Source organism: Paramormyrops kingsleyae, chromosome 10 (assembly GCF_048594095.1).
Source record: "Paramormyrops kingsleyae isolate MSU_618 chromosome 10, PKINGS_0.4, whole genome shotgun sequence".
Lineage (NCBI taxonomy): Eukaryota > Metazoa > Chordata > Actinopteri > Osteoglossiformes > Mormyridae > Paramormyrops > Paramormyrops kingsleyae.
In genome coordinates, this window is record NC_132806.1 from 6,213,151 (window position 1) to 6,232,660 (window position 19,510).

The 19,510-nt window shown below is 42.1% G+C and overlaps 1 protein-coding gene across 3 annotated transcripts in view; it reads right to left on the reverse strand.

The window, feature by feature from the left end:
• Window positions 1-13,045: 13,045 nt before the first annotated feature.
• fgf11a (fibroblast growth factor 11a) overlaps window positions 13,046-19,510 on the reverse strand; it is a 50,832-nt gene continuing 44,367 nt past the window's right edge. For 2 of the 3 annotated variants that reach the window (XM_023843406.2, XM_023843403.2), the window contains 2 exons: window positions 13,809-14,007; window positions 13,046-13,203 (listed from right to left, as the gene is read on the reverse strand). In XM_023843406.2, coding sequence (XP_023699174.1) covers window positions 13,073-13,203; window positions 13,809-14,007 — 330 coding nt within the window. In that variant the 3' untranslated portion in view covers window positions 13,046-13,072. The remainder of the gene's footprint in view (window positions 13,204-13,808; window positions 14,008-19,510) is intronic. The other variant, XM_023843405.2, reaches the window with a different exon arrangement.

Here is a 19,510-nt window from a genome sequence, read left to right on the forward strand (position 1 = left end):
GTACCTGGTTTAAGAAAGGTTAAAAACTCTTGGTGTATTATAATCTGTAGCCTGGACTATTAATTTGAATATGATAATACCATCAAAAAGCAGGGTATGATGGAATGCATAGGGAAGAAAATTAAAAATGAGGTGTGTGAAACCTGAGCATATGTGTGACAGATTTAATTCAGCCTAGACTAGCTAACTGGAGAATTAACATGAATATTAAGGCATAAAATGGCCACGGAAACATGTTCTGTGGATAAGTCAATTATTCCTGCGTTCACCTCTCTCAAACACCCATTGAGGCTCGGTTTGAGATGGTTAATGTCTTTTGAACTTTTTGCAGTTGGTGAGGGTCTTAAAGTCAATGAGGGTCCTATGGCTGCAATTATTTAACACTGGAGAGCACTACTGTTGCACAACATTTCACACAAACAAGCTGCTCAATACTTTCCATTTGCGAATAATATGGTTGACAACCAGGTTTGAGATAGTATTATGGGCAAGCGCTCATCACTTTATGTGCATCATAAACTTCTCTAGGAAGTATCTTATCTCATACTCCCTGTCTCAGTGGAGGCTGGCTCCCTCTGTGAATGAATTGAGGAACAGATGTCGGCGACGTCGGCGGGTGAAACCGCAAAAACTGAGACTGTCATAACGCAGAATGTAAACCACGCCAGGAGAAAAGGTGGAATGAAATCGAAAGTGAAATTCAAAGGTAAGAGTCAGATAAAAGTTGTTACAAATGTAGAAACATAAACTATATAGGCAAGGCAGAGATAAAAAAAAAATGCTCAGCGTGAGGTCAGTCACACCATATGTGCAGTGGCTGAGATCACTTCTCCAGTCAAAAAGATAAATAAGCAAACTGTCAACACCATTGGGGTGCCCTCTGACTACGCCTATGTCACTGCCGATGACAGCATGTCCAGTAGGCTGAATGAATGTCTGGGTGGATCGAACCTAAAAAAAACTCATACATTCAGGTGCAACCTGTAACATTATTGCAAAAGAAACTGAACACATCAAATGTCATGCATACATTGTGCAGACAGAGAAAACCATTCTCCCCTTCATCCATGCATCCATCCATCCATTTTCTGTAATCACTATCCTACTCAGGGTTGCGGGGGGTCTCCAGCCAATCCCAGAGGCTATGAGTGTAACAACCCAGCATGGGGCGCCAATCCATTGCAGTTCTTCTTCATCTAAACAGCCATTTTGAGTAAAATAACAAACACAACATTAGGATATTGTATGGAATATGCATAGTTCATTGTCACTGAATGAAAGGGAGACTTGTTTTGATTTGAGACAGCCAAATGGGCCAATTATCAGAGTACTGTGGGAACTGTGGCAGCTTGGATCGAAAACTGGCTAACTGACAGGAAGCAGCGAGTAGTTAATAGAGGCACAATGTCACAGTGGGCCTCCGTTCATAGTGGGGTACCGCAGGGTTCAATTTTAGGACCACTATTGTTCCTAATTTACATTAATGATATTGACACAAATACATACAGTAAACTGGTTAAATTTGCAGACGACACCAAGGTGGGCGGTGTAGCAGATACTGATCTAGCAGCAGAGAGGCTTCAACGGGATCTGGATTTAATTAGCGAATGGGCTGATACTTGGCAGATGAAATTTAACACAGATAAATGTAAGGTAATCCATGCAGGGAGCAGAAATATAAAGTACAGATATTTTATGGGTTCCACTGAAATAAAGGTAGCTGATTACGAGAAAGATCTCGGTATGTATGTTGATGTGTGGGGAAGCAATAAAAAAGGCGAACAGAATGTTGGGTTATACTGTATCTCTAGGTGTGTGGAGTTTAAGTCAAGGGAGGTGATGTTACACTTATATAATTCCTTGGTAAGACCCCACCTAGAATACTGTGTGCAGGTTTGGTCACCATACCTCAAGAAGGACATTGCTGCCTTAGAAAAGGTACAACGAAGAGCTACGAGAATGATTCCTGGTCTTAGAGGAATGTCTTATGAGGAGAGGTTAGCGGAACTGAATCTGTTCAGCCTTGAGCAAAGGAGACTAAGGGGGGATATGATTCAGGTCTATAAGATTCTAACGGGTCTGGATGCTGTTCAGCCAAATGACTATTTCAATATTAGTCTAAATACTAGAACTCGTGGCCATAAGTGGAAATTAGCGGGAGAACATTTTAAAACAAAGCACTTAAAGCACTTCTTTACACAGCGTGTAGTTAGAGTATGGGATAGTCTTCCTGCTAGTGTAGCGGAAACTAAAACCATGGGTTCCTTTAAATCAGAGCTAGATAAGATTTTAACAACTCTGAGCTATTAGTTAAGTTCTCCCCAAACGAGCTTGATGGGCCGAATGGCCTCCTCTCGTTTGTAAATTTCTTATGTTCTTATACAAGTAGTATATGATCTTCTACAAGACATGATCTACATTGTTTAGCAAACTGTAGTGAGGCTGCTACCAACTGGAGCTGAGTCGTGTCATATCACAACATTTGCAGGTCATAATGAAGTTTACACTTTTTTAACTTACATTATTTGGCCAAAAATCTGCGGACACCAGTTTACCCAGCCTTTCAGTCCAAAAGTTGGCCTTTCCCATTTGTTTCTGTATCAGCCTGGGAAGGTTTTCCATTAGATGTTTGATGTCCATTAGATGAACATTGTTGGCGGGATTGGTGCCATTCAGGTTGTGCGTCAGTGTTGCCTAATCATGTCACTTTCCAAGAGTTTGTGTAGCCTAATACTTCATAGTGGAACTTTCTCCTAGACGTCAAATTCACCAGTACTTCACAGGGCAACTCAATCAGGGCAGAATTTTGATGAACTGATTTGTTAGAAAGATGGAATCCTTGATTTACATTTACATATTTAGCAAACACTTTTGTCTAAAGCAATGTATAAGTGAGGAAAATAGCTCTTTGCAAACATACATAACTGTCATGGAGTCAACTAGGCATAAACGCAGTTAAGCTGAGCTTCCAATTAATACCCAGGTACCTGTAACTCCTAACAAAGCAAGACCCTAATAAGACTACTCAAGACCATTTATTCTATGATGATGCTAAGTTGAAAGTCACTGATTAATAGGGATGTCCACATTCTTTTGGCAGTGTACATTTGGTGTGTCCTCTGCCAGTGAGCTAATTCCCAAATAACCTCCCCTCAAAGAGTTGAGAAAATACCCGATAATGTCATTGTACGTATACTGTGCGCCAAATCAAGAGAGATATAACAAACACTTGTATACTGTCCTGAAGCATTTGCAAGGACGTGGGCTAACTCTGAATCCAGAGAATCACACAGCAGTGCATTTATTCCACAGATTGTGGGGATGTCTAATAGATAAGACACAAACTTCGTTTTAGGGCTAGAATAAAGAAAAGCATTCTTTGCAGTTCTGACAGGCACCTAGAGGTACGTTTCTTTCCAAATTTCTAATGACAAGGGAGGTAGATGAAGCACGAAAGCCAAGTAACCAAGGTGTGGAAAGCAATTGAGAGAGGACACTTTGAAAAATGTATGGCATATGCCCCTATAGCCAGTGAATTATGTGTAGGGGGATTCCTGATCCTGTGGGGAAAACTCAGTTTTACAGAGAGCACAATAGGAAAAAGCGTTTATGCTATCTCATAAGGGAAATCTAGGAAAAGAGGGAACTAAGCAACATTTAAACAACAAACTACGGTGGCCTGGCATGGACAAGAAAGAAAGAAGCCTTTTACAGTTGCCAGCTTGTGTAATGGCTTGACACATCAGAGGTGTTGCGATTAACACAACTACCAGATACACTATGGCAAGATTTATCAGTGGAATTACTGGGATCACTACCCTCAAAGTACTCAGTCCTAGTGATAGATTATTACAGTAGCTACTATGAATATTACGTGCTCATGTTGAGAACCACAACAAAACTAACTGACAGTCTAAAGTCAATATTTAGCTGACTTACTGTATACTTCCAGGCACACAAAGTTCTGATGAGAGTGATGAGAGATTCCTGTTTTGAAAATGGTACCAGACACTTGAGGACATTTCCAAAATGGGTTCAAGCAAATGGCCACGTAAATCGGAAAACACTTCAATTATGGAATGCGTTTGGAATGCCCAGTCAGAGGGACATGACTGAGAAAAGGAATGCAGGAAGTATTTCAAGGTGCACAGAAGGAGTGTTCAGCCATAAACCCTGCCAAACTGTGGTATAGTAGAAAGATGAGAGGAAGCTACACGACTAGGATACAGAACAAAAGGTGAAATAAACTCTATGTAAATGAACAACAATAAAGCAGCATATTCATGTGACTGTGGGAAACAAAGTTTCAACCAGACAGGAGAAAACAGACAAATTCATCACACTGTTCAATCCAAGGCAAGAGTGGAATCAGGGTAGCTGTTGAATCAGCCAATGGTAGCTCGGTATAGTCACTACACAACCATTATTAAGAGATATGACACAATGGGGCAGCGATAACCCAACCTGATGCTGAGAATACAAACACTTGTGGAATGTTCATTAATCCTGCAAGACCTTGCATGAAGCCAGAAGAGGCTGCTCCATAACTTAAAATTTTGATTGGTTGGGCTATGTGTTAAAGATCTTTCAGGTGTGTGCTATTGAGAAAGAAAAAAAAAATGTGGTAGCTATCTATGAAATGAGCAGCTCTGTTGGAAAATGAATTTGCTTGTTCCCTATCAGTTTATATTTCAGTAAAGGGAGAGTGGGTCTCATGTATTGGAATGCATAGCCTGTACCTTTAATTTGTGTAGGACAATACCAGCAGAAAAGAGTGCATTATGGGACCTATGTAAATAATTTTACAAGTGCAAACACATGTGTAACTGATTTAATTCAGACAAGCCCATGTAGAGAATTAGCCTGAATACAAAGCTATAGCACAGTGCAGGAACTAATGGATCATTTATATCTTTGCTCTCTTTAAATTAGAAGAAATCTGCTGTCTTAATTAACTGCCTGTACGAGTTTACTAGACAAAAGGGGTTTATTAAATGGAGGAGGAAAAATTCCCATTTCTTAAACAGTCTGGACACCCAACATGTCACTGTTCTTCACGGTTGTTTTTCCACTAATGGCTTTGATGAAGAGCCTTAATGAAATTTATCACCATCATGGACAGACCATTGCAGTTTTACAGAAATCTAGAGAGACATTTGCGACACGTGTAATCCCCAAGTGTTTGTCAGTACCACTTATACAGCACACTAAGCTCACACACTGAGAGCAATACAAAGCAGGCCAAATTTGATCTGATGAAAATCGAGGGAAAAAATCTAATTAAAAAATGAATAAATTGCCATTTCAATATGAGTACAATAAAGCCAAATTGGCAGGGAAAATATTAATAGGGGCTATATAATACTTTACAACATAAAGTAAAATTGGAATCACTACTAAGAACACTGAAGATAATTAATCACCTGGTGAAGCAATTTGGTGAAGGATTATCATATTTAATGTTTGGCTTAAGTACGCATTACATTCCTGATTTTTATGTATGTAATATGAATTACTCATGGTTCTCTATACGATTTAAATATTTTAACATTCATTTTTTAATGCTGTTTCTTTCATTCTTGGCTTTTTATTGTATTTCTTGGGACCATTCCACCATTGCTGCAAGACACTTTCTCGTTAAAGCAATAACTCAAAATGTATTTGATGGATCTTTTTAAAAATTTGCTGAGGTATTGTAGGGGTGATGAACTGGAACTGATTAAATTTTGAAACAGGTCACCCCAAAATTGACGCACCGCCACATAGTGACAGCAAAAAGAAGGATGACTGCAGAAGATGCTTGACCTTGTGAAAGGATATCTGTATTTCAACTCATTACTCTATTTACTCTATTTGCTCTTTGATGGATCTTACTATATCATAAAAACATTATATGGATGAAAGTATACACCTGAAAATTGACACCTGAACACCTGAGACAAATTACCCAAGACTGAAGCAACAGCAGTAGGTGGCAGCAGAGAATGGAAAGGGAGGCTGCAGCAGTCATCTTGTGAGCAATGGAATTCTGAAGGTTTGGATCTTTTTCAAATTTCCCAGGAACATTGTATAGCTCAGTGGTTTTCAAACTGTGGGGCATGAGATGATTTTCTGAATACTCTAAAATAAAGTTTACATCTCTTTTTCGTCGCCAGCCACCCCGCTCAGCAAATTTTATTGGTATCAGTCTGGTAGCAAGTCAGCAAAATTTAAAATAGGGGAATTTATTCATGATCATGTCACTTAGCCCTTGGCCTGGTCAGTACTTGCACATGAACATACAGGCACAGATCTGGTGAACCTGATTACACTGAGATCAGTCACACAAAGCTGGACTTTCAATAAAGACTCTTTGGAGAGGTGGTAAGAGTGTGTAGGTTAAGTTAGGGTGCTAATATTTTCAGCACACTGCAGTATTTTTGTTTGGGGAAATTTACCATGGGTGACCCCCACATTTGTTGAAATTTATTGTGGAGGAATTTTATTATATTACTTAGCCCTAGTCCTAGTCAGTGGTGGCGCGTGAAAGAACAGGTGCAGATCTGGTATGAAAAATTAGATGCTGCCCAAGTTTAGTGTAGGAGACTAGAGGTATAGGTTGGTGGGTGTCAGAGGAGAATGATTAGGTGCTGGGCAGGGGTGACAGTTCAGTCTCGGGAATACATAGTTGTTGTGCTGACAGGTTCTAGTTATTATCTGAAGGTCAAATGTGGAATGAAAAAAACAGTGTCAAAAAAGCAGAGATCAATGTTAACTTAACTAGGATATGGACACACTGTATGGCATACAGTATGTGCACAGTAAGTGTATGTGCTGTAACCTAACACAAATGCTGTAACCTGCAGTACAAATCCCCCAGAGCAATTTTAATTTAAGTAGACCCCACCAGTCGATCACAGAGCGCGTCACGCAGTTAGCTATAGAGATGTATGTGAGCAAATGCTCCTCAGATGGCCATATTGCACCTTGACTTACAGGGCACCTAGTCTCTGAAAAGTCTTTGCACTGCTGCTGAAACGCACTGGCAGTTCCCAAATCCAGTATCTTTAACATCTGGAAAGCTGCCAATTTAATTACCATAGAAGGTGATTAGTGTCCTTCCGGAGCTGATGTCAACACAGGCATTATTTAAACCGCTGGTATTTCAGACATTTGTGGAAAAAACAGCCACGGAAATCTGTTTAGCAAGACATTCACAATGCCTAAATGTCTACTGAACAAAACATCTCAACTGACACTTAATTTCACGCAATTTGGGAAATGTTCAAAAGGACTTTGATTACTATATTAGAGTTCTTCTTCTTCTTAGGTAACCAACATGTTAGATGCCAGATGCCTGTGAATTACATAATGAAAATGATTGATATCCAATTTCCTGCTGCTTGGGATGCCAGTTCATCGCAGGGCACACACATACTGGGAGACACACACACACACACACAATGGATGCCGAAAATCACGTTTTTGGTCTGTTTGAAGAAACAAAGAAACAAAATGAGCAAACAAACAAACAGAAAAACAAAAATGAAACAAACTCTTCACATGGATCGGGGGAGGGATTCAAACTCCTATCTCTGGAGGTCTATATAGTGCTAACAGAGGTCTAGGGATATCAAGAGGTGGCACAAAAACATACAATGGACAAGATTTACAATCATACAAATATATTTGTTTTATTCAATAATATTCAATAATATGTTTCTCATTGTCAGTTATTATAGAAATGATTACAGGTAAGATTGCAAATGCAGAGACAAGGGTTGAGGAAATAAGTATGGGTGTTGAGTTATTAAATATCAGGAAATTGTCTTTGTTATGTATCCAGTAAATGTTGGTGCATGCATGCTTCGCATAAATGTGTCTCCTCGCTTCTTCCGCCACAGAGCCAAAAATGTTGCTCCAAGGCGACAAAGAGCTCGTCTCACTTGCGTCCTTTTCACTGTGAGGACCGAATTTTGCTGTTATTCAGTTCAGTTCCTTGTCATAGTTGATTTTTTTTAGTAACAGAGGAAAAGGTAGGCTGTGTTAATTCTTTATTGGCTTTGTGCCGTCTTTAAAAAATACTGTCATAAGTCCCCCTGGCTCTTGATGGAAGACTGTATAATTTTTGTTTGTTGGATGGTTTGGAAGACCAGAAGAAGATGAAGCGCTTTCATTTTTTGAAAAGTACACCCCACCAGTCGATCACGGAGCATGTCACGCAGTTAGCTATAGAGATGTATGTGAGCAAATGCTTCTCAGAGCAATGGGTGCTGTTCGGTTTCACTGCGGATGAAGGGGCTGGGCATGTTTTTGATTGACAGCTCATCAGATTCAAGCTCCAAAAACACAACAGCATCCTAAAGGTGCAGATTTATGTTCTTCTTTTTGTTTCTTTAAGTAATTGTGTTTTGTTCCCTTGGCCGGGGTTTAGAATTGGCACATTACATCAGAAAAGGTAAATATCACACACTGTAAAGAAAATAATGACAAAAGCAAACAAACAAAATGAGCTAAAACTTTGCAAATTAACAAGTACAACTGCTGCACTGACCAGGTGGCACAAAAATCCAGGCCATGTTCCTAAGGAAGGGCAAAATGGCATCGGAACGCTTCGAGGGCAAGTGAGTTCAGAGGATGGTGGGTGACCTTGGCAGGTAAATCTGGGTTACCGGTGATCAAACGATCAAAGGCGGAAGTGAAATACAGGATGCCGGCGAACATGGCAGGATTGCGGCCAGCCATGGTGATACAGCGCTCACAGGTCACCTTCTGAGGCACTCAGGGGAAGCGTGCACTCTAGGTGGGCTCTCCTCTCTGCTCTGATATCACATGGACAGATGTGGGAAAAATGGATATTCCCCCTACAGGCAACATTCAACAGAGGCTCAGATGGGTCGTACGGTGCCCTTTGGATGATTAAATATGCGAGGATAGGATCCTGGTTTTAGTGACGGTGAGTTTTTTTTTTTTTTGTTATTCTGCTGCATTGCAGATGTGAGAAATGGGAGTGCGCTCTCCAAAGCACCAGACACAATACCTATCAGCAGCCATGTGAACATTGAAGATAAATGTGAGGGACTGACACATTCATCTTTTAAGCAAATATTTCCACTCATATCATTTATGTCACAGTAGCCTTATATAACCATTGCCTACTAACATTGACTATTGCCATCTTAATTTCTTTATATAGGTCCTTAATTTGTCTCACACCTAAAATACACACACATATGCACACGTACACATACAGTTAGTGAGCAGAATCTCTGTGGTCTTAAAAAGACATTTTTCTGAGAGAGTTTTAACCAGCAGGAATGACCAGGTAATCCTTAGCATCATCCTCACTGCAAACAGCATTTTCATGCACTACCAGTTCTTCAACATCTACCTACCACACAGAATCACCTGCAAAGCCATACTCACTCAAGAGGTCGACTTTCAGGCTGAGGACAAATATTACAGCAGACCAGTAACCACAGGATTAGTTCCTGGCTAGATATGTCAGTTAAATGACAATTAAATGGCTTTTTTTCCTACTTTGATGACAGGTCATTAAACCAAAGCATGCTATCTGTTCCACCAGAGTAAAATCCTCTGTAGACAATGCTAAGGCAGTTTCTGCAGTCCCAAATCACCTACACCCCCAACGACAGTGCAACCCCCAGATGCACTCATTTGAAAATGATGAGGCAATTACACTTACATTAAATCGTAATAACGATCCCCAGAGCAGAACCAGGATGAATCTGTGAGTTAGTACGATGACATTCGTCACCATGATTCCTCCCATGATCAGATTTTCATTTTCTTTGGGGAAGATGAAGTAAAAATACAGCTTGCCTGAAAATCAAAGTCTAATACGGAGGTTTTATATTCAAAACATTGACTTTAAATACATTAAAACACATTTTTGCTGCAATAATCAGAATATCCTCTCTGAGCACCTGTTACATTCTGTAGTGGCGATCTCCTCATAGGGACAGATCATCATTGTGATATTGATGGGTGTACCTGAATCAAACCAAACCCACAATTACTCGACAATTATGAACTGAGCCCGAGTGTCTATTAATGGCCCAGCCAGGCCCAAAAAACCAAAGCACTCCCCTATCTGTGGGCCTTCCCTGACTAAAGGGTGCCCCCTGTCTCCCTCTACACACATATGAAGGTCATCCCAAACAGGGGAACACACATTTATGGCTGCATTGTCCAACGTGAAACAGGGGAACCACAGACACACAGACATGAATGCAGATGTGCATCTATTTAACTCCGCAGTAAACAATTCAGGCAGCTGTAATCCTTTGAAGACTGGAACTTCGGAGCTCAAATAATATCCAAAAGAGGGATCTTGAAGCAGCTTGTCAACACTGCTAAATGGTACTTTCTCGTCTAGTCTTCCCATTCACACTTAGAGCTAATGGATACATTTATAATTACAAATGCAGAGACACAGGCCTACATTGATTGGCAGAAACAGTAGCGGGAGAATGGAATTAGGAATTAGAGCATGCTTCTCTCCAGACATGATTTAATACACAATGCCTAATCTGTTTCTCAAGGATTGGTTCACACTGTAGCACTCAGTCGGCACAATGAATCGTGCACAAAGTCCTTCTGGGAAAGATACATGAACGTATGATGCAGACGTAGATAAACGCTATAGACAAACCAAACTTCTGACATTCCCCTCATTTAATCTCTTTCATATTTCTCCTGAAATCTGCTCCAATCATTGTTTCCTATTTCAAACTATTTAGGGTAGCTGAGAAGTATTTTAGAAGCAGATTTAATGTCGGGGGGCATGCAATAATTTTGAATCTGTGTAATTTGAAGGTGGAGTTGTGTTGCTTCTAGCCTTGAGGCGTCCCATTTTGGGAAACAGTAGCCCAGCTCAATTGCCTAATTGAAGTCATTAGTCAAGTAAAACAGGTAACCATTAGGCAACGTTGTACCCAGCGGACTTAGTCTTGAGCTAATTTCAACAGCCAACCTGACCCTAGAGGCTAGAAAATGCAGAGACGGTGGGACTGTCATTTACGCTGAAGTGCGCATGTGCCTCAAAAGGACCTTGGCCTCCCAGTCTTTTGCACAACTTAGTTGACCTGCCTGAACACTACTGCCCTGCAGTGACTACAGAGACCACAGCTCACCCACCCCACCCCACCCCCCAGCCCTACAGGCTGCGTAATTGTATTCCCTCTCCTGAGAAGTGAGTCAAGTGGCTGATTTAAGCTTCCTGTAGCATTCGATTGTTTCTGGGAAGTTTTGCAAGTAGCTCTGCCTGCATTTAATTGGCCCTCAAACACCTTTGAGGAAAACACTCATGGAGTAACTTTCCACTCCAGAAGTTATCAGACAAACTGACCTTCTTATCCTTCAACAGTGTCTTTCATGAGCAAAGAGTCAAGTTATTGCGTTGATTTTTTGAAATGCACATAGAGCAAACTATGGCTGTCTTTACCACTACGTATTAGAACACTTTGGTATATTGCATTTCTTCAGATACATTTTGGGCTACCCGTGTTTAAACTAGGCTATGGGACTCATAGGGTGGATTTATAATTAATAATGATTACTACTGGACACACATGACAACATTACAGTACAAACAGTAGCCCAGTATAAGTCAGTGTGCCTCAGTTTAAATCTCATTTTGATGATTAACGAGAAAACTCCTTAGCAACCTGGACCTGGACCACACAAAAGATTCGTAATTTGACAATGACATTCCGAGATAAAGAAGATAAAGAGATATGCAGATAAAGATAGTAGCTATGATGGCGCTGGTGTGACACCACAATTTACCAAAATGGCAAAAAATATAGCCTTGAGGGGAAAACTGAACCAAATAATAATATTTAATGCCAACATGTGTGATGATGATAATGTATGGCAATTTAGAGCAGGGTGCTGATGGATTTAAAAACCTTTGCAAACAACACAACGAGTCAGGTATCCTTATATTTTGATTCTGATGATTCTGACAATAGTATTGGGATAAACTGTATCACCAACTGCCAAAAGCAGGTAAACTGCAATAACATGGCTTGGGAACCAGGAAATGCTCCAGAGATATTCACTCTTTTAGAGGATGTGGCTATTTTCCGAACAGATGGAGCCCTTAGGTGAACACAGGGCTCTGGAAGACATGGGACATGTTGACTGGAGCAAATTCAAGACAGCAGGAAATCTTCTGTGTAGCCTTTGTGCTGGAGAAGCTAACCCAAGTTGCTCAAGTTTGCACTGAATGTAGTTTCTTTCATTAGCACGTGGCTTCCCTGATTTTGCACAGGCGAACGACCGCTGGAGATGAGCGCAGCGTGAAGCAGCAGGTGTAGCTTCCTTGGATTAGTGCGGCGGCCAGCGTGCTTAATGATTCTGAGTCAGTGCCACTCAGAATAGCATAGGCTTGTAATGCGCGTAGCTCTTTTCTGTTATTGCAGGCTGGAAAGGGTAGGGTTCACGTGGGTTAGCACAGGCGTTAAATTAATGTAGCTTTCTTCAGTGAGGTTGGGATTACAAAGGGTCTCATCGAATTTACTGGGTAGAACTTTATCCTTTTAATTCAGGCATGCAGCCGAATCAGATTGGCCCTACCGTGTAACACAATCAGGTTAATGCAGGCTTGCTGTGGTTGTAGCTTCCTCAGGAGAGATGGGGTGTCAGTTTGGTGACCTCTCTGATCAGGCAGCTGAGTAGGTAGGCAAAAGGGGACAGATAAAAACCAAAGCTGATTCTTGCAGTGAGCACTGTCTGACTGCTCATTGGTATGAGTGATGAAAGGTCATCCTTTCAACATACAGCATGTCTCCTTGTTGTTACTGTTACCATTTTACTCGAAGGTGCCACAGTTCTGTCTCTGAGTTCTACTTTTTATTGCTTGGCCATCCCAGCTGAAGTTGGGTGGACTTTATTAGATGTGAAGGTGTGGGCACTCTTTATGTAAAGCATTCCTGGAGGTCTTCCATTTACCCCAGGGCATGATGGGGAACTGAGTTCTCTAAATGGCTGAGAAACTGAAGAATTATTCCCCTGCCATGGACCCTGAACCAAGCCCCCCCCCCCCCCCCCCCCAAATCTGTGTGGGCTAGGATGTATTCGTCTTGGGGGGATCTTTCTTGCTGTTTTGCAAGGCAGGTGAGTCAGACGTCTTGGCAGTCTTCCTTGGTGGGCTCTGCTCGGCGATGTCATGCAGAGATGGCTCTCTGTACATGGCCACTGTGCAGGGACCATGGGAGACCAGGGAAAGAATACACAACAGAATTAATAATGCGGCAGTCTTGGAGAATGGACAGCTGCTTTAAAAAAAAAAACTTGATTCAATGACATGAGCATTCAGGACCATCTTATAATCAACCGTCACCTACATTACGACTGCATCCAGCTTAGTTCTCTGTATTGCAGAGGCATTTGTCCAACCTCCTCTACCCCCCCCCCCCCCCCCAACACCACTAAGCATCCAACCCCCAGCAAAATAACAAAAATCATTTAAATTTCACTGTGCTCCCTGAATGCATGTGCCTATAAGAACCCGAAACTGTGACTGCTGGCTAAAATCCATTGGTGAGTAGCTACCAAGCGTAACGGGACCGGTGGACCAGGACCGGTCAGAAAGAGCCCCACGGATTTGTGCATAATGAGGTCTTTCTCGACATGTACAGGTTTGGACAGAAACTCCATGTTTCATAGAAGCTGTCATGTGACAGCCAAGCCATTTATCATAGCTTTTTTTTTTCAGAATATGAAAGAGCGGCATTGGGAGAAGAAACCTGCAGAAAAGAGGCAGCAAATAGAGAAGGAGCAGCTCCAGGGAAGAGACTTACCTTCAATGAGTTTGGGCAGAAAGTGGGCTGCCCCTTTGGTCTTTTTGACCCGGTTTCCCTTCATGACCTGTCCGTCTCGGTTGATTCCGATGTACCAAGCCCGACCCGACTGGCTCTGCCGGTACAGGATTGAGGAGTATGTCACGTAGTAGTTCTCAAACACGCATTCTTTGAACTTGCACTCTGGCGTGAAGTGTTCCTGCGAATCACAAACACACACTGGTTACACAGATTAAATTCAGACTGATCCCTCAAAGGACCAATACATTTCAATGCAGTAGCCAGGTGCCCTTGGCCCATGAAGAAAGAGATTGCAACGAATACCATTAGCACAGGTGTGCTGGATATCCCTAGCAAACTTACAATGGCCAGGCTACACATTTATTTCCTTAAAGAATAGTTCTATGCAAGCACACATTTGCATACATGCCGGCATACAAGCAAACAGACCCTCATAGAAATACGACATTCGGAAGTAAAGGCTTTTTCACTTTTTTGTTAAGCGTATCAACGTTTTTCAGGTTCCAGCTAGAAAAGTGGCACCACATTTCATTGTGACAAGGCCATAGGAGCGTGCTTGCCATTAAAAAAAGAACGAACGAACAACTAAGTGATGAATGATATTTAAAACGACTTACATCATGTCTTTACTCCCTGCTTCACACCCTGAAGCTTGAACCCAAATCTATTTCCCATTCTAATTCCACTCTCATCAAAATCTCATGTCGGGATTGTCCGTTGATTTACCAGCTATAGAAATGTCGGAGAAGCCCTATTCATTAGCTGTAACTCCAAATGTCAGTATGTGATATCTGGTTGGCTGTGCTCATCCTAATATGTAAATAGAGGAGCATTATTTTTCAGGGTTATTGCTATTTATAGTAATATTAAAGCTACTGGAAATGTGTAATGAAAAGAAATCAGAAAGCGAAAGGCTGATATGGACGAAGGCTGGGGAGGAGAAGAGGGGACCGGGGTACAACGTGCGAGGCCCGGAGGACTGTAAGGGGGACCTTCGCACTATCAGCCTCACACAGTGGACTGGTCCGGGGTCCACCAGCTCATTTTTTTATAGCCCTTCCATTCCTTTATTAAGCACACTGTCTATTATTATGACTCGTCTTGTTATTCCTACTTCTGGCTGGGTGGCCATAAATGGCGATGAGTAATGTGTTTTATCTCACACTGCTGCTGGTTTAACTCCATAAGCTAAGGCAACATAGACCCACTGAGCTCCACTGAAGACATCTCCGGGGAACAGAGGGAGGGTGGGATGATTTAGGATGGGGGGGTGGTGAGGTTGGCTGGATTAGAATCATCAACTCCCCAGCGTCATCATGAACCTTCGAGTCCCGCTTAGCGGTTTTTCAATTAGCCTCTGATTACAGCCTGAAGCCACCAGGTAGCTCGGCTTCTGAACCAGTTGAGCTTCTTGGTAATTAACACTTGAAGGCAGTGATTAAAATGAGACCTCCTCAGTGTGACAGTAAACAGCGGTACCGCGCTCCATAACTAGCACATGCGGACTAAGATGGCACGCAAAGTAACGTCTGAAAAACCCATGGCCGCCCCCCCTCTGAAAACAGGAGGCAGCCATTTACAGCCTCTGTGGGCAGAATCGCATGGCTGCAAATAGGCCTCTAACCCCCCACCACAGACCCCTCCCCTCCAGCCCTCCCACCTTCTCCTGAACAAGCAACATCCCATTAAGTCATCTATGCAGGTTCAGCAATGATTGCTGGTTCCACAGTGGGGTTAAAACATGAAGTCTTATAGCAAAAAGAGCAAAACCACACAACTGGACACCAATGTCACAGTGCCACAGTGCTGTCTCTCTCTCCTCTGCACCCCTTTCTCAGTCCATTTTCTCCCACTTCACAAGAATCAGTGAAATATGGGGAGTTCCTAGGGCTTGACAACAGTAGAGATGGTAAGCTCCGTGCCAGCGTCTCCCGGCAGCAAGCACGGCATGATGTTTGAAGTGCACTTTGAGCTCTGTGTGTGTGATAAGTCCAGATGGGTCACTGATGTCTTCCACTGAGGAGCAAACATTGTAATGCCAACCACCAACGTCTCTCTGCTGTCCACAGTGTGACATCCCCAGAAATGCAGTTCACAACTTAGCACCAAAATAAAAGTCTCTCTCCCTCTTTATACACACATACACGCTCTAATATACAGTGGTACCTCAGAACTCGAATTTAATCCATTCAGATCTCCGGATCGAATCCTAAAAAGTTCGAGTTGTGATCTAATTTTCCCCATAAGAAATAATGGAAAACCAATTAATTGCTTCCCGGCCCCAAAAAATTACACCTAATTATGTTTTTTTTTTTTTTAGCATTTAAACACAAAATGAACCGGATAAAACAAGAAGAGCATATACTGTACTAAACACATCTAAGCACATTTATCAAAACAGTAATTTGTAAAGTAAGAAAATAAATGTATCCAAACAATGTGTAAAGTTAAAAAAAACAATGTGTCTTGCCCCAATAGTCCGCTCCTTCTGTGTGCCACGCCCCCTCGTTAACCCCGTGTGGAATCAACGTGTGATCAGCTGTTTCTGGTTTTTGTCATTAGTCCTCTGTATTTCGTCCGCGTTTCAGTTTGTTTCCCCAGTCCGGTCATTGTATTGTCCGTCTGCGTTTTGCTTGCCTTACCTGTAATTAAACCCCGTATTCCCCGATACCCTGACATCTGCGCCTTTGTCTCTGTTCCGTCCCTGCTCGGCACGATAATATCATTATAATTAAATGTATTAATAGTATATTTTTAATATTAAATTAATTAATAAGAAATCTTTATTTATAAATGTATTTTATTTTATAATAATAATTACTGTTACTGTCTATCATTGTCTAAATGTATTTTTACTGTCTAAATATATGTATTCAGCTAGTGTAAACATGCACAATGCTATCACAGCGAATGCGAGGCTGAGACTGAAGCCTTACCTTTTGTTTCCGCTGAGAGACGTGCCGCGTGACTCATTTCCCGGCGCGTACAAGTTATCGTAGGTTGGCATTCACGGTTTGACTTCTGAGACTCAGATCGAGTTCTAGCTATTTTTTTTTTTTCGAACTGGTTGGTTTGACTTTTAAGAAATTCTAATGAGTTCAAGAACTGAGGTAACACTGTATATATATGAGACAGAGATAGAGTGTGTGTGTATAAACACACATTCTCTCTGTATATATTGTATATATGAGGGAGAGAGCACTAAAATTCCCACATATCTAAACCTGTTATTCTGTTACAATGCAATTCTCTTTTTCAGCCAGCAGGGGTCACACTACCCTGAGGTGACAAACTGAATCTAATCCAGCAGGCGAGAACAGAAACTGTGTTTGTTCATGGCTAGTTGAGATTATACCTCGCAAAGCAAAGCTTCTTAGTGGGCCTTTTAGCAGAACAAAAATCAAGAGTCTATGTTTCAACACAAATCCATTGGGGAGGAGGAAAGTTCTTGCCCAGTTTGTCTGTGTTTTTCTGGAAGGGACCCTTTTGGATTTTGGCTAAATTATGAAGGCAATGCAAAGATTTTTGCTAAAACTGCAATTTTAAGGTAACTTAATAATGTGAAAGCAACAGCACAGGACTGCCTTTGGATGTTCATCTTATAGCATTGATCACCAGTCTCATGACCGCAGAAACCCAATTAATGAAGTGCATTTCACCCTGGCTAGACTAATTGCCTAGTCGAGATGTTAGTGGGGTCACCTAGGTTTATTCAAGCAGGTTTTGGAGGCTTTTTTACGGATGCACCATTTCCTTGAGTTTAGGTATTTCATGTTACATTTTGCTGATCTTAAAGCGGCCTTCACTCTATTTTGCATTTGATTTTATTTTTCATCAGTAATGTCATTAATCTGATTCATTCCTCCTGTCACTCTGCTCAACAGACTGTGATGCAGCTATGGGTAAAAGTGGAAAACATAGAATTAAACCACATAGCTGCTTCGCTATCTATAAGAGAAAGTGAGACGGGAGAGCCCTTCTACGCCTCCCCCGCAGATAGCCTGGCCGACCCAAGCCCTCACCTCCAAATATAGCCATGAGAGTGACAGATGTTGCCTTCCATCATTTATCGTTCACAGGCAGTGAGCCGGTGGGCAAAAAAGCGGGCGAGAGATGAGGAACAGAAATCAACAGGGACAGAACTGAACAAAGGCAGATAATGCTTTTTGCTTCTCAGTATGGCCTCTGTATGCCCTGAAATTAAAAGAAAAAAAAAAAGCTAACATTTAGCCTAGAAGGGCTGGCATGATGTGGAAGCAATCAGCCCGAGCCAGAAGGAGCCGCGGACAGACAGAGACAAAGAGCGCGAGTCGAGGCATATTTCCTGTACTACACTGATATATGACAAAAACAACCTTTTATCCTTGAAAGCCAGCTAGTGCATCAAATCAATTTAGGACCCCTGTCAAGGGTCAATAGGTATTAGTACATTAAAACCAAGAATTAGTCAGAGTTCTGACATGCAGAACATGTGCCCAGGGAGTCGGGATTCCACTGAAAAGGCAGGCCAAGATTAGCCATGGGGTTCTTCCACTGGCCAAGATTTACTGATATTCCCAAGAGGGAAAATTCATTTTCTGTGATGAGAACAATGTGCTGAAGGCGTTGTGAGCATGTCAGCCGCTACACCTGTCAATCCACGGAACCTCATAAGGATGTGGAAAGCTTTCTCACAGGGGTCCGAAAACCCCCCCCCCCCCCTCCCATAGGTGCCACTCATCCTATAGAAGAGGGGCACAGCAGGAGCAGAGGGGACCTCCCCACTCAGCTCATTTTATTACTTTCAGTTATTGAATGCCTTAGCACTAAGGAAATCAAAAGCAGTTTGCTTAAATTTCTTTTTTTTCTCTCCAGCTGAAACCGTTCAGTTTAAAAGCACAACCCCAGCCTCAGGCCATTCCACCTTCCACATGGTCAGCCCCCCCCCCCCCCCCCACCTAGCTGTAGGGGGGAACAGGTGTCTTTTTAATTTCACCTTGACTGCTGTGTTCTAGGGGATTTCCCAAAGGGGAAAAGTACCCCCCCACACCCCCCAATGAGCCAGCTCTTTTCTTCCAGCAAATACCTGAAGTTCACGTATCTCTGCTGCTGTGTCTATCAGACAGAGAGAAAGATCTGCTGATTTAGTGAAATAAGCATTGTTGTCTTCTCTGTGGATTGCAGAAGGTCACAAGAAAGACTACAGGGGGTTGTCAAATAAGTGAGATCAGGGTCAGGGAATCTCTGCAGGCTTTGATGATACTGCCCCGTTAGCTTAATGGTCAGCACTGCAAACCAAGATCTTGAAGGTCTCTGGCTCCCGCACTTTCATTAATTCCCCCAGTAAAAGCTGTAAGGTAGACTGTGTAGAGGTGACGATCCTGTGAACTGCAGCAATTAGCCAGGACGTTGCTGTTAGCCAAAGCAGTCGAGCAAATGAGGTCATTAGTCCTCCAGCTAGCCACTGCTGTCATAGCCAATAGCCAATGGCTCAGCAGGTGTTTAGAATGGTATGTCATAATAGCTTCATCTGAAGAAGACCACAGCCTGAAAATCTGCTGCTCTCCAGGTCCGGTGCTGTTTGCATAAACCAGGGTATCAGGGGTGACCGTGCTCTGCTCCTGAAAGTCACAGCCTGAGTGACACGTCACCTTCAACAAGCCTTCTCTGAAGCGTTAGGATGATATGTTATGTGAAACATG